A 25,810-nucleotide genomic window follows, 5' to 3' on the forward strand; every position below is an offset into this window, starting at 1 on the left:
GCATTTGATCAATGCAAAGGTGATTAAACTTTGGGAAGTAACAGTTGGCTTAGGTAAACATACACGGATTCAATCCTAATTGGAACAGGCACATCTTGCCGCATTGGATACTAATGATACTATGAGCAAGTGACTGGATTTAATATACTGTGCTCTCACCTCTAAGATATATTCAAGACTAGTCCAGACCAATGACATGGACATTTCATAATTATGGTGACTCTATGGCTCAATGCAAAATAAGTTTGCAACAGTCTGGATCTGGTTTTGAGTAGACATGCAACCACAATAGAATCCAGCTTGTATTGTTGCTAAATTGATCTTACTCGATGGACCTCTTAAACAGCCAGCGCCTGAAGTGGAAATGGAAAAGCACAACTGATATTGTCAGAGTAGTCTTCCGAAAGCACATTACTGCAATAGAGCTAAAGATGATTTTCTTTGTCTCTGTTCTGCTGTAAGCTTTGGTACAAGTGGACAAGTGTGCCATTCCCCAACATTGCCTTCTCTTGCCTTCAAGAGCACAAAAGTTTCTCAGAAATTGGAAGCAGATACAGCTACAGGATGAGGTTAAAACAATTTCTCTGTTTAAGCACCGATGGATGGCACCAGACATGGCTGGAATCATTCCCATCCCATAGGATGTTCACAATAATTGCATTGGATACTGAGCAGATGTTCTTTGGAAAATCACTGCTCGGATAAGATTCAATAAAGGATTTCTAATTCAATATGGCTAATGACTCAAGCCAGTGACTTAGAAAGAGTTGCCTTTATAAAGAGCGTATCATTAGAGTTGGTTCTCATTCAGAACCCCATTCCTCAGCTCTAAGTCCAGCAATTAGATGGAGATGCACTGAAAAGCACATTTCTCAGGGCAGTGAAGGAAGCTTTGTTCATCTTCTCTGATATTTGTTTTCCCTGGATCTGGCATAGAGTAGCATTGCTAATCATCGTGGAATACAACAGAATGCACTATGATAAGAGGACATGAAGATCTTTTGCATCCTCTAACAAGGGGTCTAGTATTACCCACTTAGTTACATTTTGGAAAAGGGGAGTCTTTTTTTGTTATTCATTCATGGAATGTGGGCACCACTGAAAGGACCCGCATCCCTAATTGCCCTTCAGAAGGAGGTGGTGAGCTGTGATCCTGAACCACTGTAGTTTGCCCAGTATAGATACACCCACAATGCTGTTAGGGAGAGAGTTCCCAGGATTTTTACTCAGTAGCAGCGAAGGAACGGCGATACAGTTCCAAGTCAGGGTGGTACATGCAGGTGGTGATGTTCCCATGCACCCACTGCCTTTATCTTTGTAGAGATCATGGATGTGGGAAATGCTGCCACATGAGCCTTGGCAAATTGCCATAGTGTATGGCACACAGTGGAGCCACGATGTTTGGTAGAGGGAGTGAATGTTTAAACTGGTTGATGGGGTGCCAATCAAGTGGGCTGTTTTGTCCAGGATAGTGCTGAGCTCTTGAGTGTTGTTGGAGTTGCACTCATCCAGGCCAATTCAGAGTATTCCATCACATTCCTGACATGTGCCTTGTCGATGGTAGAAAGACTTTGGCGGGTCAGGAGGTGAGTTTTTCGCCACGGAATTCCCAGCCTCTGTCCTGCTGTTGAAGACACAATTTTATGGCTGATACGCATAGTTATATGGCTGATCCAGTTAAGTTTCAGGTCAGTGGGAACTCTCCAGGATCTTGATGGCGGGGGTTTTGGTGATAGTAATGCTGTTGAATGTCAAGTGGAGGTGGTTGGATTATCTCTTGTTGGAGATAGTCATTGCCTTGTACTTGTGTGGTGCAAATGTTACTTGCCACTCAGTTATCAACCCCAGCCTGAATGTTGCCTAGCTCTTGCTATAAGCAAGCACAGACTGCTTCATTATCCGATAGTGTATGGGGGGCGGGGGGGGGGGGGTCTCCAGCATGATTGCCATGGTGCAGTAGGATATGGTTTGACTCAGTGACTCCCTGACATAGTGAGCTGTTAATTTCAGCCACACCACCTCCCAGTCCAGGAAGGAAATGCTGACATGGGCCATTCCTGTGCATCTTCTAGCAGCTTCTGCAGGGGGGGCCTGAACAAAATCACTTGCTGACTTGTCGGTGTAGCGATGTTATATGGTACATCTAAATGAAAAGAGAAAGCCAATTTTAAAGAGGGATGAAAGACCAAATAAAAATGAAGCACGCTAGGATCCCTGAGGCTGATTATCATTCGGATAATACCAACAAGCATAAAAGGGCATCAAAGTACTTGAACACACATCTTTATATATCATTTAAATAATTCCTATTGGGTATCTAATTGGATGTTAAGTGTTTCTATAAATGAATTCTGAATGCAGTGTTAATAAATTAAAACAGAACATGCTGATAATTAAATTGCGCTCAGTCACTTGGTGACCTCTTCTGCTAAGCTACTTTCGTCATGGTCTCCACATGTTTCATTTGTTAAATTTCCTCTGCCTCTCCAAAATAAGATAGAGTCTTTCAGTCACTAAAGTTTAGCAATCTAACTAGTTCAATGTCGAATGCAGCCAATTACACTCCAAACTCTCACACTCGCCTACCAGTGAGAGAGTTGAGTGAAGATTTTTTGACTGTTGCTGTAAAGCACCTCATACCTTATTGCTTCTCTAAAAAAAATTGACCCATACTACGATAATCATTTGCAAAAATATTCTCTTCATGTTGCCTGGAGCAGTCATTTTCCCCTGTGCACCAGGAGTAGAACAAATATCAGAAAATGCAACGATAAGGGACTTCAGTAATGTGGAAAGATAGGGAGAAAATGGGGTTTTTCTCCATAAAGCAGAGAAGCTTAAGAGGAGATTTGATGGAGGTGTTCAAAATCCTGAATGGTTTAGAGCAAATCAGGAGAAACTGTTTCTAGTGGCAGAAGGCTCAGTAAACAGAGGACACAGATTTAAAGTGATTGGCAAAAGAACCAGAAGCGACATAAGGGAGCATTTTTACACATGAGTTAATATGGTCTGGAATGCACTGCCTGAAAGGGCGGTGGAAACAGATTTGATAACAATACCCAACAGAAAATTGAAAAAATACTTGAAGGGAAAACAATGACAGGTCTAAGGGGCAAGAGCAAGGGAATGAATTAATTGGACAGTTCTTTCAAAGAGCTGGCACGGGCATGATGGCTCGAATAGCCTCCCTCTACGCTATGATTGTAATTAAATTTACTCTTAGCACATTGCACGTGCTCTTCTTCAAACACACTGAGCGGGATTTAATGCCCTCCCTGGATGATGGTTGCAGTGGGCATTTAATTAGGCTTGAGAGTGGCAGGTGGGAACACTGCCAGCTTCCTGCCAATGTCCCACTTAAGGGCCTCATCCCACCGCTGGTAGCATTCACCCAGTGCCAGGCAGGCGATTTGCGATGTGGGAAGCCTGAAAAGCAAACCCTGACGTGGTTGCTTGTGGGGTCCCAAGGGAGGGGGTTTGGGGGTTGCCTTGTTCAAAAGCACAAAGCACCTGATCAAGGGACCTGGCATCAGGAATGTGGGGGGTGGGGTGGAGGGGCGTGCTGCTGAGAACCATCCCACTGCCCCTGATGCTGAAACCCCTTCCACGATCACTCACCTGAGCCCGGGTCCCTGGCGATCCTCGGTCTCTGGTGGGTGTAGTACCAGCAGCAGCCACTGCTTCTCCTGGTGGCACTGCTGAGCAATGAAGAGCTGTCAACCTCTGATTGGCTGGCAGCCCTCAGTGGGTGGGACTTCTACCCCCAGGGCCCCTGATCCTGGGAAGGCATGCTGTTGCCTAGTTAAGTGCCTGATTGGCACTTAATTCAGCAGGCCCTCCCAAAAAGAGGCAACGTCAGGCTCATGCCAGCTTGGCCTAAATAGCCAAGTGGTTATGGTACTGGGTTTGTAACCCCAAGATCAAGAGTTCAAATCTCACAATGGCAAACTATGAAACAATGTAACTTCATCTGAAACAGATGGAAATGGGTTTGTACTCAAAAGAGTCAGGCTCATGCCAGCTCTCCAATACTGCCCAGTAACAGGGACACCCAGATTGTCATTGTGTGCTTCCTTGGAGTTTAGACAACTTTTAACTAACATGCAGCCTAGTAGACACAATGAAATTTATTTCAAGGGTAAGGTTGAGGGAGAACATACTGAAGCTATGACAGGAACATTTCATCAAGTGTGTATCCATATGATCATTGTGCAACTAATGAATGCTGTATTCCCACCCCTACGACCCCCATCAGTGACCCAAGCCCTCCTTCCAGCCAGCAAGCAAATTCCTATAAGAGGCAAGAGAAGAAACTCTAGGTTTCCTCAAAAGTGATCAAAAGAGTAAAATCAGCCAGGAGTGATGAGGAATTTAGTTTGCTGATACTGTCATAACAGGCATGCAATTATGGAATCCTAAAGTCTGGTACAAGCTTGTTGCAACTTTGGTGTTAATTTGACTGTGAGATGAGCTTCCCACTGCAAATCTGCGTCATCACCAAGACCTCCTATTTCTACCTCCATAACCCTGCCTCAACTCATCTGCTGCTGAAACCCTCAACTGTGCCTTTGTTGCCTGTAGACTTGACTATTTCAACACACACCTGACCGATCTCCCATATTCTGCCCTCCATAAATTTGAGGTCATCCAAAACTCTGCTACCCGTATCCGACTTGCACCAAGTCCCATCACCTAACATTCCTGTACTTGCCGACTTACATTGGCTCCCATTCAAGTAACGACTTGACCCTCCATGGCCTCACCTCTCCCTATCTCAGTAATCTCCTCCAGCCCTATAACCCTCAGAGATAACTATGTTCACCTTATTCTGGCCACTTGAGCATGCCTGATTTTAATTGCTCCACCACTGGGGGCCGTGCCTTCAGCTGCCAAGGCCCAAGCACCAAAATTTCACCCTACACCTTACCACCTAACTGCTTTCTTCCTTTAAGATTCTCTTTAAAACCTAACTAATTTTTCAGCTTTCAGCCACCTGTCCTGATGTTGCCCTACGTGATTGGTTTTATTTATTCTTTCATGGGACGTGGGCATCGCTGGCAAGGCCAGCATTTGTTGCCCATCCCTAAGTGCCCTTGAACTGGTGAATTAAAATGGCAAGCATTGAAAGGTCGGGGTCATGCTTGTGGACTGAGTGGAGATGTTCCACAAAGCGGTCACCCAGTCTCTGGTTGGTCTCCCCGTTGTAGAGGAGGGAGGAGGCTGCATTGTGAGCGGCGAGCACAGTATAGTAAATTGAAAGAAGTGCAAGTAAATCACTTCTTCAACTGAAATGAGTTTTTGGGTCCTTGGATAATGAGGAGAGAGGAGGTAAAAGGGCAGGTATTACACCTTCTGCGATTGAATGGGAAGGTGCCGTGGGAAGCAATGGAGGTGTTGAGGTGATAGAGGCATGGCTTGGGAGAGGTGGGTGCACAAGGTGCAAAACATCAGGGCCCATGCTCTTGGGGGGCCCAGGGCCCCAGGCTGAGCTCACAGCTTTTGTTCTACCAGAAGCCTTCTGTGTGGGCAGCCGCAGCAGACAGCCTTATCCACAGGCTGCATTGAATGCAGTTCATGGCCACTGCCCTATTTCGATGGAGCTCTTGGACACGGCATTCTAATTGGCCAGGGAAATCTGCCCAATAGGAGCAGCAGCACACCCCGTCTTCTGGGCCTTGGATAGGGGAGTGGACCAGGGGTGTTGGAGAGAGAACAGTCCCTTTTGGAGCGCAGACAGGGGAGGGGAAGGGAAGATGCATTTGGTGGTGGCATCATGCTGGATGTGGCAGAAATGGCAGAGGATGATGTGGAGGTGGGATGCACAGCGAGGACAAAGGGAACCCTATCATGGTTCTGGAAGGGAGGGGGAGGAATGCGGGCAGAAGAACAGTAAATATGTCGGACATGGTCGAGGGTCCTGTCAACCACAGTGGAGGAAATCATCGGTTGAGGAAAAAGGAAGACATCTCGAAAGTGTGGTTGTAGTATCATAGGATGGAGATCAAATGAAATGGAGAAAATGGAAGAAAAGAATGGAGTCCTTACAGGAAACAGGGTGTGAGGAAGTGTAGTTGAGGTAACTGTGGGAGTCGGCGGGTTTATAATGAATATTAGTAGGCAGCCTATCCCCAGAAATGGAGATGGAGAAGTCAAGGATAGGGAGGGATGTGTTGGAGATGAAGCATGTGGAAATTGGAAGAAAAATTGATGATCCTTTCCAATTCCAGGCAAGAACAGGAAGCAGCACTGATACGGACATTGATGTATTGAAAAAGAGTTGGGGGAGGGAGCATGAGTAGGACTGGAACAAGTAATGTTCCACGTACCCCACAAAAAACAGGTGTAACAAAGGCCCATGTGAGTACCCATTGTGACACCTTCTACTTGGAGGAAGTGAAACAAATTAGTGGAGAAGTTGTTCAATGAGAGAACAAGTTCAGCCAGGCGGAGGAGAGTGGTTGTTGATGGGGATTGTATGGGTCTCCGTTCAAGGAAGAAGGGGAGAGCCCTCAGACCATCCTGGTGAGGGATGGAGGTGTTGAGAGATTGGACTTCCATAGTGAAGAAGAGGCGTTTAGTGCCAGGATACTTGAAATTGCTGAAATGATGTAGGGTATCAGAAGAATCATGAAGGTAAGTGTGGAGACACTAGGCAAGGGGAGAAAAAGTAGAGTCAGGAAAGGAAGGAATAAGTTCAGTGGGGCATGAACAGGCTGAAATGATAGGTCTACCAGGACAGCCCTGTTAATTGATTTTGGGAAGGAGGGAGAAGTGGGCTGTTCGGAGTTGGGGACGATGAGGTGGGAAGCTGTGGATCCTCTGGATTACTAGTTCAGTGATGAATTTTGTTTTATAATATTCCTATAAAGTGCTTTGAGACATTTTATTACCTTAATGGCACTATGTAAATGCAATATGTTATCATTTTTTTGTTTAAGTAAACTTTTACAACTAAATTGCATTTACATTTTTAGCAATAGATTGTGAATTTAACCATTGGCGTGACGGCTCTCTGATAATTTTCCTTGTATCATTGCAACAAACATGATTTTCTGGTTTGGAACCTGAGTATGTTGAAGTAGAACTATAGAGATGTAAGGAACTCAGAAACAAGCAAAGAGATGAATTCTCTTTGCTTCAGGTGCACACATACAACAGTCAAGTCCGATCAACATATCCATCTAACCAAGAGGGAAGGGATTTGCATTTACAAAGCCATAACCTCAGGAAGTCACAAAGCACCACGTAGCCAGTGACATCTTTTGAAAAGTAACCAACCTTTTCTGTGTGACATGCAAAGCAGTCAGCTTCTGCACGGCAGAATACCACACAGGAAATAAGGCAAACGATCGATTTAATCAGCCCTGGTGATGTTAGCTGAGGGTTAAATGCCGAACAAGGGAATGGGATAAGTATTCAGAAGAGAAAAATTTGTAGGGCTGTGGGGAAAGAAATGCCAATTGAACATAAATGAGGCACCTGGCTGGCCTAAACTATAAACTCACTCTACATGAAGTCGTTGTGAAATAATTCTACGTGACTGAAATTCTTGGCGTATGGAAAATAAATAAGATAACTGCCCACATGGGAATAAGCTGCTTCCTGGAAGTTGCGCATTACCCTTTTAAATGTCTTGCCTGGAGCCTTCAAACTAATGTTTTAAAATAACCTAGTCCCATCCTTTCCAATTACCAAATCCTGTGGATGGTTTTTAACATGTGTCTAGGATTTGCAATTATCCTATCTCTCAAAGAGCTGGTGCAGGGGTCTAAATGGCCTCCTTCTGCACTCGTTCAGAGAGCCGGCACAGGCACAATGGACTGAATGGCCTCCTGTTGTGCTGTATGATCTTATAATTGTATGAAGACACTGGGAATGCTCCCCTGCCTTCTTTAAATAGATTTTGTTTATGTCCCTCTGAATGGTTTGCACTGCAATATGCTAAACCCTTTTTGCTTATGAAGCAGAATTCCTGAATTAATCTTACCGTTTAAACAGTAAATATTCATCTGGGCAGCAATGTCTCCTGGCATAGCCCCTGTTCTGATGCTGAGCAAACTCAATTAAACCAGTCCAGTTACACATTTTTCCCAGCGACAGCAACTCGAGTCTTATCACTTAACTTATTTTTTTTTAAAAGTGCCTTTATAAAGTGTTTTCTGTTGGCTTTCTTCAGATCGAATTGCTGAATGAATAACAAAATGGGTTGCAGCAGTTTCTTTTTTAAAATGACAAATAGGTTAACAACAGCAAGGATGCCAAAACGGAAATTTGTGCAAACCCTCAGCCAAACACGATTCCAATTAGAGCGTAACATTTCCTGTCAGACCCTTTTATCTAAATTTAGCTATGTGGAGATACTTTTCATTGGACCGGAATAAAAATGTTAGTAAAGGTTGTCATCCTTGGGGTTTTACTCCCCTTTATTTACACTGCCGTTCCTCTCTTATTTTTGTTTTGTGCTCTCTCCCTCTGTCTCTCTCGCTCAGTCATATCTAATTGAGACACAAATTTCTTAAGGGGCTTGACAGGGTAAATGCTAAGAAAATGTTTCCCCTGGCTGGGAAACCTAGAATACAGGATGAAAGCCTCAGAATAAGGAGTCTATCCTTTAGATGAGGAGAAATTTCTTCACTCAGAGTGTTGTGAATCTTTGGAATTCTCTACACCAGAGAGCTGCAGATGCTTAGGTGTTCGGTGTACTCAAGGCAGATGTCGATAGATTTTTGGATACTAAGGAATGAAGGGAAGCAGGGAACGGGGGGATGGTGAAGTTGAGGTGGAAGATCAGCCGAGGTCTTGCTGAATGGCACTGCAGGCTCGAAGGGCCAACTTATCTACTCCAGCTTCTACTTCTTATGGTCTTAGGTTTAATTTTTTTTTAAATTAATAGCAGCGTTCAAAATGATGAGGGTTTTATGTAGAGTAGATGTTTCCATCGGCAGAAGGGTTGAGAGACAGACTTAAGGTAATTGGCAAAAGAACAAGGTGAAGAGGAGAGTTTTTTTATGCAGCTGTTGTTATGATCTGGAATGCGCTGCCTGAAAGTGCGGTGGGAGCAGATTCAGTGGCAACTTCCGAGAGGAAATTGGATAAATACTTGAAAAGCAGAAATATGCAGAGCTATGGGGAAAGGGGGGAGTGGGACTAATCGAATAGCTGCTTTGAAAGAGCTGCCATAGGCATAATGGTCTGAATGGCCTCATGTGTCATATGATTTTATGATATGTTACTCATTATTTCATGGATGAATGGTTAGGCAATTTACTTATTCACAGGCCCCTCTGCATTCTCTGTCCAGACTTGAACCTGGGGTTATGAGTTCCCATCTCTCACCAAGACTTGAGGTTGACAATTCAGTGCAGTACAAGGACAATGCTGCATTGTTGGGGGTACCATCCTTTGGATGAGACATTAAACCGAGGTCTTTTCTGACTGTTCCTGTGCCTGGGTGGACCAGAAAAATCCCATGGTACAATTTGAAGAAAAGCAGGGAGCAAGAGAGAAAGCTTGTCCTGCCCAGAAAGCGGACCATGTATTATGTATTTGGCTGCCTTCTTTTAGCAACATCTTATTTTCATCCCTTACCAAAGGCATCATTGCTTTCTTTATTTTGGGTGAGACATTAAACCAAAAGCCTGTCTGCGCTTTCAAGTGGGCATTAAAGATCCGATGCCTTTAATTTGACGAAGAGCAGGGGAGTTGTCCCCATTGTCCACGCCAATATTTATACTTCAAACACCATCCAAAGTGGAGAACTTGATCATTATCTCTTTGGTGTTTGTGGGACTTTGTTGTGCACAAATTAGCTGCTGTGTTTCCAGTGCTACAATACTCCGTTAGCTGTAATGGACTTTGGGATACCCGGAGGTTGTGAAATGTGCTCTGTAATATATGAATGCAAGGCCTTTCATTGCATTGATGTTACCCAGCAAGGTGTCTCACCCGACCCTTCAGATGGGCAGGACAACATCATTCAATTGAACCTGTTTCTCTCCTGCCTCTTGAAAAGGCACGCCCATCGCACCTGGTATCTTGGTTGCTCTGGAACATTCTGAGGCAACTTCATCACAGCTTGCAGCTCACAAAAAAAAATTCCGCTATTAGAGGTACTAAATGCAGCCTTATTAAATAGAAACAGAACTGCTATCTTCCTGCCCTTCAAACAGCTGCTGTTTTTGGTTTTTTGCCAAAGATGACTCTCTTAACTTCAATGAGTCTTTCCTTTCCAACTCTTTTCCATACCAATAAGAGAGCTGCCAGCTCTCTGGGGAAGGTGGAGATGATCGTCAGTATATTTGGTGTATATTAAATGAAAGTAAATATTAGTCCCTGTTTTTCCACTGCACTGCAGGTTACCTTAACTTTGTGCACTGTGGTTTTAGTGGAGGTAAGATTTATTCTGAATCTTGCCTAAGTTAGGAGTAAATAAAGAAAGAACTTGCATTTATATAGCCCCTTTCACAATCTCAGGATATCCCAAGTGCTTCACAGCCGGTGAAGTACTACGTAGTTGCTGTTGTGGCGTAGGAAATGCAGCAAGCAAACGCGCACAGCAAGCTCCCACAAACAGCAAAATGATCATTTTTGTACCACAGTCGAAATTCAGAGAGTATTTCAGAAACTTGGGGTGTTAATGTTGTTAGGAAGTGGTGGGACTGGCCACTCACCTGTAACATTAAGCAAATAGTCACCATGAAACAGAGCTCTGCTTGTAAGGATGGATAAACAGAACTAATCTTGGCAGCAGAATGCAATTTGCAAGCTATCCGCCATTCATAGACTGATAGGACACCATAACTACGCTCTGAATGTAACAGAGGCCTCAGCTGAGCATGCCACATTCAGTTTTTACATGCTGACAGTTGAAGCCTTAAGCTACAGATTTGGTACCTTGTTATACCAGGGATTTATCAAAGCCAGTGCAATCAATAGAGCGAATGATGCAGAAGAAATTGTTCTGGGCTGAAGTTCAAATGGCTTCTGATGTTTTCTTTTAAATTATTCATTATCAGGATGTGGGTGTTGTTAGTAAGGCCAGCGTTTATTGATCATCCCTATTTGCCCTTGAGAAGGAGATGGTGAGCCATCTTCTTGATCCACTGATAGTGGATTTGATACAACTTTTGTGTCTTGCCAGCCTGCCAACCACATTGGGGGTTGGCCTGGAGGTCTGAATGCAGGCTCAGGGAGAGTCACTCCTGTTTGTGCACCCTGTACTCCTCCGAGACTCCTCCCCCCACAGTGGCAAAGGTTGCAGTTGCTTGAAGAACACTCCCTCACCTCTCATTTCCCACGCCCACCCCCCAAACTCTCCAGCGCTTACCCGACGGGCCCAGTGAGACCACCCCACTCACCTTTAATCCGGGCTGCCAGGCTGCCGCAGTTCCAATAGTGGCCCCCACTCCCAGCTAAGAGCTGATTGGTCAGCAGCTCTGAGAGGTGGGATATCCTGCCACAGTGGGGAGCAGAAGACACAACCTCAAGCATCTAATTGCTTGAGCTATGCAAAATAGTGTTGTGGCTTCCAGGACTGGCAGAGGCAGGCTCACCTCTCACTTTCTGGCCAATAGGCATGGCCTCTATGTTCGGATCCCTCCAATCAGGTTTCTGACCCTGCCAAAATACCAAAATCATAAATGATATCCTCTGCAAATGAGGCAATGATAAACTTTTCCTCCTCATCCTCTTTGGCCTACCTGCAGCCTTTGATATGGTTGACCACACTATCTTCCTCCTCCAATGTTTCCCTGCCATTGTCCTGCAAGATGGAACTGCTCTTCCCTGGTTCAATTCTTATTTATCTAATTTTATTCAGAGAATTACTTGCAATGGCTTCTCTTCCTCCACAATTACCTCTGTTGTTCCCCAAGGATCTAGCCTTGGCTCCCTCCTATTTCTCTTCTGTCCCTGCCCATTGGTGACATCATCCGAAAACAGTGTGTTAGTTTTCACAGTAAAGCTGATGACACCCAGCTCTACCTCACTACCACCGCTCTCAACTCCTCCACTGTCGCTGAATTATCAGACTGCTTATCTGACATTCAGTACTGAATGAACAGAAATTTCCTCCAATTAAATATTAGGAAGACTGAAGCTTTCGTCTGTGGTGCCGGCTCTGAACTCCATTCTCTAGCTATCGCTCTGGTAACTTTCTGAGGTTGATTTAGACTGTTCGCAATCTTGGTGTCATATTTGATTCCAAGGTGAGCTTCTGATCACATAATCATGCCATCACTAAGACCGCATATTTCTAACTCGGTTACGACACCCGACTCTGCCCTGTCTCAGCTCATCTGCTGCGGAAGCCCTGGTGACTTTGTTACCTCTGGATTTAACTGTTCCAAATCTCTCCTCACTAGCATCCTACGTTCTCCCCTCTGTAAACCTGAGGTCATTGAAAACTCTGTTGCCTGTTACCTAACTCACGCAATTCCCGTTCACCCATCACCCCTTGCTTGCTGACCTACACTGGCTCCCATTCAGCAACACCTCAATTTTAAAATTCTCATCCTTGTGATTAAATCCCTCCATTTCAGCCTACCTGCACTCTAATTCTGGTACCTTAAGCATTCTCGATTTCACTTGCTCCACCGTTGAAGGCCTTGTCTTCAGGAGCTTGGATCTTAAACTCTGCAATTCCCTCCCTAGACCTCTCTGCTTCTAGACTTCTGTTAGTTCCTCTAAGATGCTTCTTAAAACCGACCTCCTTGACCAAAAGCTTTTGGTCATCTTCCCTAATATTTCCTCATGTGTCTCGGTGTCAAATTTTGTTTCATAATGCTCCTGTGAAGCACCTTGGGATATTTAATAACATTAAAGGCGCTATGTAAATATAATTTGTTGTTGTTGTCAGACCCTTAATCACATCCAAGGGTTTCCACACGTGATTTGTGTTCTGGGAAGTCAAGGCACAGAGAAACTGTTTTCAATGCCAGGAGGGTCAGCATCCAGGACATAGATTTAAGATTTATAATTCTTGGCAAAAAGTTGGGGTTGAAGGAGGCAGATGAGGGGAATGTTTTTTTTTAAGCAGCAAGTGTTGCTGGAACACACTACATGAAAGGGTGGGAGAACTAAACTTAATTTTAACTTTCAAAAGGTACCTTTCAAAAAGGCCCTATCTGCTCTCTCAGGTAGATGTGAAAGATCCCATGGCACTCTTTTGAGGAGAAGGGGCGTTACCCCCAATGTGCTGGCCAATATCTACCCCTCAATCAATATCACAAAAAACAGGCCATTACCGCTGTGCTGTTTGTGGGGTATTGTGTGTTTCCCACATTACAACAGTGACTACATTACAGAAGTAGGTCATTGTCTGTAAAGCACTTTAGGATCTCCTGAGGTCATGCAAGGTGCTATATAAATGCAAATCTTTCTTTTTTTTATTGCTGAAAAAAAGAGACGTCAAAGCTTTTTGTCTTGCACTCATCGGGACACTTCGCAAGGGCACCAATATAAGGGGAAAACAACAATTTATACTATATGAAAAGAGAGTGCTAATTGGTTGGCAAGTAGACTCTGATTGGTAAAGGTGTTCCCAAGGAGAATGTACCAGTGATGGTAGCTAACAGTTAATTGCCAAGCATTGCTTGAAATTTAAACCAGGCAGCTTGACCTTATTTTGTTTAGCTGAAACAGGCGCAATCTGTGTACACATGTACATCTTTCTCTTTTTCTCGGTATATACTTGTGAAGAAATTTCAGGGCTGTGGGGGAGGAGTAAGGTAATGGAACTAATTGGATAACTTCTTCCTAAGGCCAGCACAGGTATTATGGGTCGAATGGCTTCCTTTTGTACTGGATAGTTCTAGTGAAGGATTCTCTATTTTTGCTCAATTCCAATTCTCTTGTTACTTTTCTGTTACAGAGCTTTTAGGATCTGCCAAGAGGGTGAATGTGAACTTTCAAGACCTGGATGGGTAAGTGGATGCATTAGAAAACATCTGGGAAGACTCCAGTCACAAGCCACTGCATGAATAAAATTCTACTTTGTACCTCAGTCCAGAACTAATCACAGAACAATTTAGGTTGAGGAATTAGATTTATTGTGTCATTTTAAAAAGTGACTGTCATATTTAATCTGACACTCAGCATTTTCAACACTTCACTGCAGAAACAAGGTTATGTCCCGAATTTGTCTCCCAATTGCATTCCATTCATGGGTATGTACATTTGTACATTATTCTGAATTCAAAATGCGAGAAGATTTGTCACAGCGATGCATCTGTTTTCCCTTGAAACTGAATAAATTGCCCAATATTGTCTAATTTAAGAGCACTGTTCATGTGAAGTAATATTACAAAGCCTTATATTTAATGTTTAATAACCTTTATCTTTCATATATTGATTTTGTAAGGGACAGGGCAGAAGGAGGTTCAGATGTAATGAGGACTGGTTACTCACAAATTTATGGGGTACATTTTTTAGATATCCTGGATGGCAGCCTGGCATGGACGTTAGACCCCTAGCGAATGTTAATTCAGGACCTAACCTCCATTGAAGAAGCCCTGTGTATTATTTGTCCGCCCAGGATTCTTCAAAGACTTCAGTGCCCACCGGTGTGTCTCTCACTGCCGACTCCACAGGAATCACAATTGCCCAATCTGCAACCCCATCCCCCACTGCAACCCCAACAACCTTCCCCCTTCCCCTTTCCCCCTTCCCCCTTGGAACTGACTCATGGGCTGCTGCTGGTGAGGAACAAAATGATATTTTCTCTTGGGGTGAGCTGCCCACAGAGGCCCCAAGCTCAGCCTGAATGTGCTAGATGAGGCCTGAGGTCCAATTTCTGGCGTTCCTCAGGCCTCTTGTTTTCAGGACCCCTGATGAAAATTGAACTCTTAAGCTCATTAAATCAGTGCGTAGGTCAAATTGGGATTATGGGGTGTCTAAGATAAGCAGAGTAGGGCATTGATTAACGTGGCCTTTGTGGCTGTTTTTCTTTCATTCTGGGCCTGAAATAGAGGGCTATCTCATTGGCCTTCAAGGAAAGGAGGTCCGTGACTCACTGGGATAATGGGTGGGTTCTTCCCAACCCCACAGAGACTGTTATAGAGACAGGGGAGGGGCAAGGGGTATCCCAGGGGCAGACTGCCAAGGGAATCTGCAACATGCTCCTCAGAGGCAGACAGCCAATTCAAGATCCCGTATGGGGACCATTTTCTGCATTTCCCCAGCATCGGACCAGCTCCCCACCGAATCAGGAGCCGCGCAGCTATCTGGAGGCGTCTTCATAGTAGCAGACCAGGGGGCCATCGGACCCTCCTTTCAATGCCACACTGAGGACACAAAGATGCAAAGGCCATGTACATCCGCAGCCACAATCCACCCTCTCCACACTGATGGCCATCACTGCTAAGGGCTTTCATCATTTTTAAATTCTCTGTGGCCTTCTGAGAGATCCTCCATTTTAAGGCACCCTGAGCTCCCCTTTCTGCCTCGGTTGCTTCGCTCTCCCAGCGGGCGTTCAGATTGGGCCTCCTGCATCACTGTTCCACCCACTGCCTGTAAACGGATGGTGAACGTGGACGCAGCCTCTTAATTAGTCACCTCCCATAAAACCATAAGAAAATAAGACATAGGAGCAGAAATTAGGCCATTTGGCCCATCGAGTCTGCTCCGCCATTCAATCATGGCTGATAAGTTTCTCAACCCCATTCTCCCGCTTTCTCCCCGTAACCTTTGATCCCCTTACCAATCAAGAACCTATCTATCTCAGTCTTAAATCCAGTCAATGACCTGGCCTCCACAGCCTTCTGTGGCAATGAATTCCATAGATTCACCACTTTCTGGCTAAAGAAGTTTCTCCTCATCTCTGTTCTAAAAGGTCTTCCCTTTACTCTGAGGCTGTGCCCTCGGGTCCTAGTCTCTCCTACTAATGGAAACATCTTCCCCACGTCCACTCTATCCAGGCCTCTCAGTATTCTGTAAGTTTCAATCAGATCCTCCCTCATCCTTCTAACCTCAATCGAGTATAGACCCAGAGTCCTCAAACGTCCCGTAAGATCGTTCCAGGTGGGGTGGGGCGAATGTCAGACGCCAGCAGGGGTTGGAGCCTGGAAATGGTGCCGACGTCAGATTCCCAACACCTGTAGGAAATTTCAGCCCCATGTTTCGTGTAAGATAGGGCAATCAACTTCCATCACATCTCCAGAAGGGCAATTGTTCATCATCCCAGACAACAAGGGCAGGGGGCAGTAAAGGTCCATATTCCATAATAAAAAGAGCAATGGAGATTCTGCCTCATGCTAGATGTCAATGGAGATGCAATCAGATGAAGCAGAAAGCTTGCTGTATGAAGAGGAGGAAATGGATGTAAGCTATAGGGGTCTGAGTGTGTGATACTGGTCCATAGATAAGAGAGCTGTGCAGCATTTATTAACAGATTGCAATCGTGCCTCATTAATGCAAACTCACATTCAAGGGGATTTTAACCCTACCCAGCCTTGGAAGTTAGTCTGTTAATGGGAGTTATGTCATAGAGTCATTTAGGGCACAGAAGGAGGCCATTCAGCCCGTCAAGTCTCCGCCTGGACCCCGCTGTCTTTCCACATTCTCCAGTTTAACCTGTGATCATTGCCAGGATACTTCTTTAAGTATGAAGATTGTGTTCCAATGAGGCTCTTGAGGCCTCTTAAAATGGATAAGAATCAGCCATCCCATTCTGAGGGGAAAAAGAAACAAGGAATGAGAGTGAACAATCATGGAAAGATGCTGATGGTGCGTGGGTGCACCCAGATATTTGGTGGTTAAATCATCTGGCTCCTGAAAGTGGAAGTGCAGGAGGGAAAAATCAGTTGAATCAAATCTAAATTTCCAGCCATCTGGTGAAGGCCAGGATATATCCATTGCCGCCGACCCATCAATTACACCAACTATTGATCACACTGGTTAAGTAGCTGCTTCTCATGGAAGTCCGGCTTGGCAAGGCCACATTGCTTCAGCTGCTGTCGACCACTGCAGAATGGCAGTGATGAATGGATCTACAGCCAGACTTCCTGACAGCTGTAATGTTCAGCTAATGTTCTTTGTATGCAAAAGAAATGCAACAGCCCCGGATGCAAAAAGGAGAAAGGAACCACTCTGAATCGAAGTGACGCCGTTCATTTGAAATGACTTCTGTTACCTGACGTTCCAAGCTCATTGGCCTGTTAACATACACGGTCATCATTTAAGAAACATGAAGATTTTAGTCTTAATGGAATGATTCGGTTATATCGATTTCAGTGAACAGATAAAGATCGACATGTCTTCACTAACCTTAAACAAATATTTGCCAGGCAACAGTGTCTGGGCCTTTTGCATGTGTCCCTATAGAAACACAGGCCTGCTGCTATTATCTAAAATAAATTGCACCATTAGTTCTCGCAAGATGTCCTGTGCAATTATAAAAGAAGACAACACATTTATAGTTAAAATGCTCCTGGTTATGCACTTACATTTTAGTTTCTATTTGAAATCAAGATGTGTCACCATTTGCCTAAATGTTACAGAGGTATAATTTTAACAGGTGTTTCAGATTAAAATAGATGATTGTCCCTCAGTGAGATGCTCTCGCAGTCAGTAATGACTCCAGTGCTTACAGGAAATAATGTCAGTGCTGTTTTCAGTGACGTTAGCTTTGGCAGTTTCATTACTATGCCTGCATTGTTGAGAAAGAAGAAACCTGTGTCTATATAGCGCAGCTCACAGCTTCCGAATGTCCCAAGTGCTTTACAGCTAATGAAATACCCTTGCAGTGTGGTCCCTATTGCAATATTGGAAACACTGCAGCCATTTCTGCACCACAACAGTGACTACACTTCGAAATCACTTGGAGAAGGCAGGAGATTGACACTAGGTGAAATGCTCATTCGGAAAGCCAGTGCAAACATGATGGGCCAAATGGCCTCCTTCTGGGCTATAACAATTCTGTGATTGGCTGTAAAGCACTTTGGGATGTCCAGTGCTGGTGAAAGGCACTATATAAAATCAAGTATTTTTTATACGCACAGCAGGACCCCACAAACAGCAGTGACGCTGGTTTTCTTTGAATAGTGATCTATTGCATCCTCCCTCGAGGGGCCTTGGTTTTAACATCTCATTCTAAATACAGCACCTCCAGCACTGCAGCACTCCATCCATACTTGCATTTATTTAGCGCCTCCAACTTGAAACAATCAACCCAAGGTGCCTATTCACACAAAGATGGACACTGATCCAAAACAGGAGATATTAAGAGAAGCAACTCACTTGGCCAAAGACGCAACAGTCTAGATTTTTGTGCTAAATCCACTGGAGTGAGGCTTGGGCCCTCATCTTGTGACTCAGAGGTGAAAATGCAGCCCACTGAGGCCTGGCTGACATGACCGGGTCGCTTGATGAAGTTCTCTGAAGTGCTCGCTTGACGGCCGTGGCAAGAGCAGCTCAGACGGATGTTGGGAGCGTTGGAGAGACGAAAGGGGGAGTTGCCAACATGTTGGGATTGATGATCCACCAGGCCAAGAGCCACCCGAGTTTAATTCCATTGTGTGTCTTCAGTGGCGCTGGAAGTGTTGGAGCGAGCATGCGGCTTGCTGTCCGTAACTCGAATGTAAGCTGGAATCGCAAGAACAACACTGAGTCTTGGAATAAGATAGCACACTCTCAGCAGTACAAGTTCTTTACTGTGAACATGGACGACGGTAAACTGAAGAAGAATTGACCAGACTTCTAAATGTTGAAGACAGAACGTTTTGTCCAGGTGGTTGTTTGGCCCATGAAGCTTGATGCACACTGAGGCCTATATTACCACTGTTACCTGTGTATGAGTTTTAGTGCACATTCAGAAATTAAATACATTGTACTTAATTTGTGTATTTATGAAATGTTGACATGAATAAATCTGGAGTGTGCCACCTAAAAAATAAAGTATTGTGGCTGTGGGCTTCAGGCTTGGGCTGAAGTTTGGGCCTCTCTGATTGGCTACTGAGCTCTCAGGTGGGCTGCTGAGTTTTTATAATGATTGATTTGCCATTAACTGCTGGACAAGTTTCAATTTACCACACGCTGGAGAGCTGGAAAAATATATGGAAGATTAAACGGTCAGCAGTGAGTAATGGGTGGGTAAAGATTCATGGATTCCTTTGGGGCCAGTAGGACCTCTTGAATTTATTGCTCCAGAATTTCATCTTGTGCCCTACCCCATCTGTCGTTCACCTCCCTTCTATATGTTATGCACAGGATACATTATTTCCTCACCTATAAAATTTTAAAATCCCTATCCTCATGTTCTTGCTGCCCACCAGCCCTACTATCCTCCAAAGATCTCCTCTCGCCTCCATTTCTGGGCTCTTGCACATCCCCTAATTTTTCATTGCTCCACCACTGGTGAGCGTGCCTTTGGCTGCCTTGGCCTTAAGTATTGAAATTCCCTCCATAATCCTCTCCACCTCTCTACGGTGTTTCTCTCCTTTAAATCACCACCTAAAACTTACCTCTTCGGCCATGCACTTGATCAGCTGCCCAAAGATCATCTTATGTGGTTTGGTTGTGAAATTTTATTTGCTAATGCTCCCCTGAAGCTCCTTGGGATGTTTTACTGCATTAAAGGCGCTATGTAAATGCAAGTTGTTGTTGCTGTGGTGTTACCATCCTTGACAGGGTTCCTTACTACCCGCACACCCTCAGTAAATTACCCTTTTGACACTTACCAACTCTCCCCCAGTGACTTATTATTGAACCCTGCTTTTCATCAAACATTTATTTATTATATAGAATTTACAGCCCTTCAGTGGAACCAGAGTGTTCAACTCTTGTGAGATAAAATAAGGGGCACTTCAACTGTGGGACCAGGGGTGGGGGTGGGGGGTGGGATACTGGTGACTGTGAGAGCTGGGTGTTGGTGGGGGGAGGGGGCGTTCAATATGACAGTGGTTGATGTGGGGGTGGTCTTGAGACATTAATAGTGGGAGGGGTGGGGTTTAAAATCATCTACAATGTTCAACTTATCATGTCGATTCACGACATTATCATCTCTCTGCTGGCCGCTTCCCTCACTTGCCATTTCATCCGAATCTCCCAAACTCACCCTGGAGACTCCCGGGATCAGTTCCCCACAGGTTGTCCTAGAAATACCGGACAAATACCTTGCATCCTGCAGGAGACGTGGGACAAACAACGTAAGAGGCAATCCCTTAAAATAAGTGTCACCTTGTGCCCAGTTGATCTCTGCTGCACATGGAGCTGTCTCCCACCCTACTTCATCTAAGCTAACCCGATCCGACTTCTCTGTAATGATTTCCATTACGATTGGTGAAATGCTTCACGCACCTGCCAATCTCAGTGGTCATTCTTCTGACGCCAGCATTGGTTTAGAAACTTAGGGCAGCATTTTCCCGTCGGCGAGCAGGAGTGGGGGTGGAGCCCGATCGCCAACACGTATGAACTGACGCGGGGTGATGTTGGGCGTGCGTCCCGATGTCACCGCGTGTCGTTTAGATTTTCAGTTTGGCGGGCGCACAGCCGAGTCATCTGCGCGGCCGCCGAACTGTCAAGGGCCTATTGAGGCCTGTTAGAGACTAATCAAAACCATTAAATGAGCTGCCCGTCCAACCTTAAGGTTGACAGGGGGACAGGCAAAGAGCCCAAGCGGCCTTCGCATATTTCATGGAGCCTCATCCATGGGTGGGATGAGGTTTCGTGAAATGTTTAAAACAAAAATCAGTAAAATTTTTTCCAAAATTTCATTAACGTGTCCCAGCTCATGTGACACTGTCATATGAGGGGACCTGTTTCAAAAATTTAAAAATCCTTTATTTAAAAGTTTAACACTGAAACAAAATCTCCCCGAGGCACCTCCATGCCTCAGGGAGATCCCAGCGCACTTTCACATGCATGCGCAAAAGACTCAGGGAATCTCCTCCCCACCCCCGCCTGCATAGGGAGCGCTCAGCACTTCCGGGCATACGTCACGATGGGCGGGCCTTAATTGGTGGTCATTGGTGGGTAAAATGGTGGCGCAGACCCAATCGGGGCCGCCGATCGGGTTCACGCCCACCCCTGGACAACTCCCCCTCCCTCCAGCAGGGGTAATTTCTGGCCATAGAAGCATAGAGACTAGGAGCTGGAGTAGGTCATTTGGCCTGCTCCTTCAAGCCTGCTGTGCCATTCAATATGATCACGGCTGATCCTCTATCTCAACACCTTACTCTCGCTCTCACCCCATACCCCTTGATGCCTTTGGAGTCCAGAAATCCATCTATTTCCTTCATCAATATATTCAGTGACTCAGCCTTCACAGCCTCTGTGGTAGAGAATTACACAGGTTCACCACCCTCTGAGTGAAGAGGTTTTTCCTCTTCTCAGTCCTAAATGGCCAACCCTGTATCCTGAGACTGTGACCCCTTGTTCTAAACTCTACCCCCCCCCCCCCCAACCCACCCACCAGCCAGAGGAAATATGCACCCAGTCTGTCCAGCCCTGTCAGAATGTTTCAGTGAGATCCCCTCTCATTCTTTTAAACTCCAGTGAATACATTGGAATTCAGTCAACCCAATCTCTCCTCATATGACAATCCTGCCATCCCTGGAATTAGTTTGTCCACCTTCTACTCGAGTTGTGATGACCCCATAAATCAGGAACTTAAAATTCTGGAATATTCCTTGTTCTTCCCTGAACTCTCCAATTGCAGTGTCATTTTGAAGGGAGAGGCCCCAGACCTATATAATATTTTTTTCTGAAAAATGTACTTTATTCACAAAATATCTGGAAGAACATTACAAATCACCACCACAAAAATTACAATCAGCTTCAAATTTTGCACATGGATCACGAGGTGTTTCAATACAATAAATGAATATTACAGTCATTTCGATATGTTCATTACAGACAGTCAGACAGTGCAGTGGTATTGGAGTTATCAACATACATCATGCTGCAGTCTGAGGTGCTTCAATACAATTATAATACAATTAGTATTCAGTGCATACATTCATTGTGAGCCATACAGCCCGAGGGCTTCATATCTTTCCCAGCCCCTCAGAGACCTATGTAATATAGTTAATCTGGGTTTACTGATGACCATTAAAACAGCTTGATTTAACTTAGCTGGAGTCTCTGGGAATATTCCCAGAAACCCTATTAAACTCCTGCTACCTTACAACTTTGATCCTCCAGCAATGATTTTGGCATGAAATTTGTTTAAATTATCCAACTATTAGACAACTCCTCCCCTGTTTACAGGGCTGTGTTTTCCAGGTGAAGGCGTGGCATTTCGGTTGGGAGCCCGTTATTTTTCCCGTTATGATCCCTGCCCAGAGGTCAGCCTGATTGACAGGGCTGACTACCACTTAGATGGGAGTACTCTGGAATAGGCCAAAGCCACAGGTAGGGGAGCCAGCCGCTGTTTCTAGAGGCATGGAGGGGGTTCGAACCCTAATTCCTGGGTACGAAGCGTTCAATCCCTGAACTTTGTTTTTTGGGGGGGGGAATGGACTTTGGATGGGGTCAGGGTTTTTTTTTATTCATCCACAGGATGTGGGCTTCGCTGGCTGGGCCAGCATTTATTGTCCATCCCTAGTTGTCCTTGAGAAGGTGGTGTTGAGCTGCCTCCTTGAACCACTGCAGTTCATCTGGTGTAGGTACACCCACAGTGCTGTTAGGAAGGGAGTTCCAGGATTTTGACCCAGCGACAGTGAAGGAGCGGCGATATATTTCCAAGTCAGGATGGTGAGTGACTTGGAGGGCAACATCCAGGTGGTGGTGTTCCCATCTATCTGCTGCCCTTGTCCTTCTAGATGGTAGTGGTCATGGGTTTGGAAGGTGCCGTCTCAGGAACCTTGGTGAATTTCTGCAGTGCGTCTTGTAGATGGTACACACTGCTGCTACTGCACATCGGTGGTGGAGGGAATGAATGTTTGTAGATGTGGTGCCAATTAAGTGGGCTGCTTTGTCCTGGATGGTGTCAAGCTTCTTGAGTGTTGTGGGAGCTGCACCCATCTAGGCAAGTGGGGAATATTCCATCACACTCTGGACTTGTGCCTTGTAGATGGTGGACAGGCTTTGGAGAGTCAGAAGGTGGATTACTCATTGCATGATTCCTAGCCTCTGACCTGTTCTTGTAGCCACTTGGTTACATGTGGTTAGTCCAGTTCAGTTTCTGACCAATGGTGACCCCCAGGATGTTGCTAGTGAGGGATCCAGTGATGGTAATGCCATTGAATGTCAAAGGGCGATGCTTAGATTCTCTCTTGTCGGAGATGGTCATTGCCTGACACTTGTGTGGCGCAAATGTTACTTGCCACTTGTCAAAGATAGTAGAAAAGCAGGCACTTTGGAGGGGGGTGGTTGTGGGAGGGGTAGTGCGAGAGAAAGATTTCCTGCTCCTCTTGAGCCAAAAGTAGTGCTATAAATGCACTTAGTATCTCCAGTCACTGTCCTCATCTCCCTTGGGCTGTTGGGTTTCCTGAGGCACGGGATACTTCTGGTCAGTGTTAAAACTGAGAGGCGGGTTAGACGTGAGACTCCCAGCCTCATTATAATATTTAAATAGCCAACCTGCCACCTGAGAGCTGCTCACTCACAGTCCCACCTCCATTAAACCTGGAGTGGGAGGATAGGAGGCGAGTTAGGATCAGATTTGACTTTTAATATTTTTATTAAAGATTCACCCACCTGCCAACAGTAACTGAAGGCAGCTCACCACCACCTCCTCAAGGACAACTAGGGAAGGGCAATAAATGTTGGACCAGCCAGCGAAGCCTACATCCCATGAATGAATAAAAAATTTCTCACCTGATCCCAACTCACTGATTTTTGGGGGCTAAAATTCCTCCTACCATATTAGATATATACACTATTGGAATAAGCTTCCCTCAGGATCCAGTTGTAACAAATAAGCTCTTTATGGCATTGCCCATTTATTTCCTGTTATCACTCATACCTAGGATGGCCATTCATCTGGTTTTACACTGGATAGTCCAGGTTTCAGGAAACCTAATAGCCCAAGGGAGATGAGGACAGTGACTGGAGATACTAAGTGCATTTGTAGCACTGCTGCTGGATCAAGTGGAACAGGAGATGTTCCCCTCGCAACACCCCTCCCCCCACCCCTCCAAGCTGCCTGCTTCCCTGCTATCTTATCCTGGCCCCAACCAAAGACCATTTCCCACCCTCCCCCCAACATAGTTCAGAGATTGAACCCTTCGCGCCCAGGAATTAGGGTTCTGACCTCTTCCATGCTCCTGGAAGCAGCTGTAGGCTCAGGTTTCAGTGGGTCTGTCCTCTGTCTGGTGCCAGACGCCTTTATGCCCAGTATTTTTTGATAGCCAAGAAGCAGACAGCTTGTTGAGAGTGGGGGTTGTGAGGTGGGGGGCAAGAGGGAGATCTCTTTTTCCTCTTGACCTATGGGCAGCGCTATCAATGCACTTAGGCCAGGATTTCCCGGTCCTGCCAAGGGTGGGCAGTGAGTTTTGGCCACTCCACAAGTTTTGCCCTCCGGCCCGCAACGGCGCCCACTGCTGGCAGGAACAGAAAATCCAGCCCTTAAGTTTCTCTCAGTCACTGTCCTCGCCTTCCTTGGTTTGTGGGGTTTCCCGAAACCCGAAGAAATTCCAAGGAAGAATCACACCGGACTCGAAGCATCAACTCAGCTCCTCTCTCCACAGACGCTGCCAGACCTGCTGAGTTTTTCCAGCACTTTTCTGTTTTTATTTCAGATCTCCAGCATCTGCAGTATTTTGCCTTTACGGGCAGGACTTTTCGGTCGACGGGCACCGGCGATCGGTGGGCCTGGGAGCGGCCAGGGAACAGGCCGCCCACCGCGATTGGGCCCCCAACCGCAATTCCACGCTAGCCGGCTAATGAACGGCCAGCCGGCGTGAAAGGCTCAGCGCTGCCGGGCTGGGGCTGGGAGGGAGGCGACCACTGAAGTCAGCGTGGGCGCAGGGGAGCGCGCTATTAAAACTCCCTGAAGGCAGAGAGCTGCCGCAGCAAGCTGAAGAATTTAAACGCAAGAAATAAAGATTTTAAAGTCTGGGAAAAAAATGCCCACGCATCGGAATCAGTCATTTACGGGAAGGCTAGGTAAACACATGAGGGAGAAAGAAGTAGAAGGATATGTTGATGGGGTTTAGATAAGGAATGGTGGGAGTAGGCTTGTGTGGAGCACAAACGCCGGTATGGAAATGCCGAGTCAAATGGCCTTTTTCTGTGCTGTAAAAACTATGTAAAGGTCACGGTGGGATTAAACCGCTGTGCCACAGGCTGCTCCCAAACCAGTGTAGGCAACTGCTAGTTAACTGCTCCGCAGTTTGTTCCAGCATCAAACAAGTGATCGAGGTCATGAGTACCAGGGGAAGCAGCTTTATCTCTTCCCCAGGAGAAAAGAGACATCAAATGAAGATTGCAAAGGGCATTGATCAGAGTCCAGGACATGCCCAAATGGGGGTTCCCTATGATCATCCCAAAGGCGACATAAACAGGAAGGGCCTTGTAGGAGTTTGCCAAGTACAAGAGAGCCATTCTGTGTAACCTCCTTCCTTTGTGATTTTATAACAGCATTAGTATTGTAAGTGTTTGAAGTAGTCCCACAGCCTGATGCTCCTGGTAAGGAGTGATGCTCCTTGCAGGGAGCCTGTCACATTTTAGATCACTCCCACGGGTGAGTGCTAACCTTTCCCTCCGTCCCTTATCGAGTGTTAATCCTCGGCCGGAATTTTCCGATCCTGTTGGCAACGGGTGTCATGGCGGGCAGGGTTAGAAAATATGGTGAGAAGGCCAAAAGACGGTTTCACGCCGTCATGAAACCAGTTTGTGATCATCCTCTCCACCCGTCAATAGCAGGGCCGCG

The 25,810-nt window shown here is 45.6% G+C and overlaps 2 protein-coding genes across 2 annotated transcripts in view; both read left to right on the top strand.

The window, feature by feature from the left end:
- The window catches only part of caskin1 (CASK interacting protein 1), a 651,886-nt gene that overhangs the window by 386,798 nt on the left and 239,278 nt on the right, over positions 1-25,810 (top strand). Inside the window, exon 2 of the mRNA XM_041206678.1 lies at positions 13,871-13,922. Within this exon, the coding sequence (XP_041062612.1) occupies positions 13,871-13,922 (52 nt within the window). The remainder of the gene's footprint in view (positions 1-13,870; positions 13,923-25,810) is intronic.
- Positions 18,458-18,685, top strand: LOC121288220 (cytochrome c oxidase subunit NDUFA4-like). The gene has a single exon (XM_041206677.1). It carries the CDS (start codon positions 18,458-18,460, stop codon positions 18,683-18,685), a length of 228 nt encoding a protein of 75 aa, XP_041062611.1.

This window comes from Carcharodon carcharias, chromosome 15 (genome assembly GCF_017639515.1).
Source record: "Carcharodon carcharias isolate sCarCar2 chromosome 15, sCarCar2.pri, whole genome shotgun sequence".
In the NCBI taxonomy this organism is placed as follows: Eukaryota; Metazoa; Chordata; class Chondrichthyes; order Lamniformes; family Lamnidae; genus Carcharodon; species Carcharodon carcharias.

Excerpts from the sequence above, each read along its gene's own strand:
- LOC121288220 (XM_041206677.1), top strand. The coding sequence starts at position 18,458 with ATGTTGGGATTGATGATCCACCAGGCCAAGAGCCACCCGAGTTTAATT.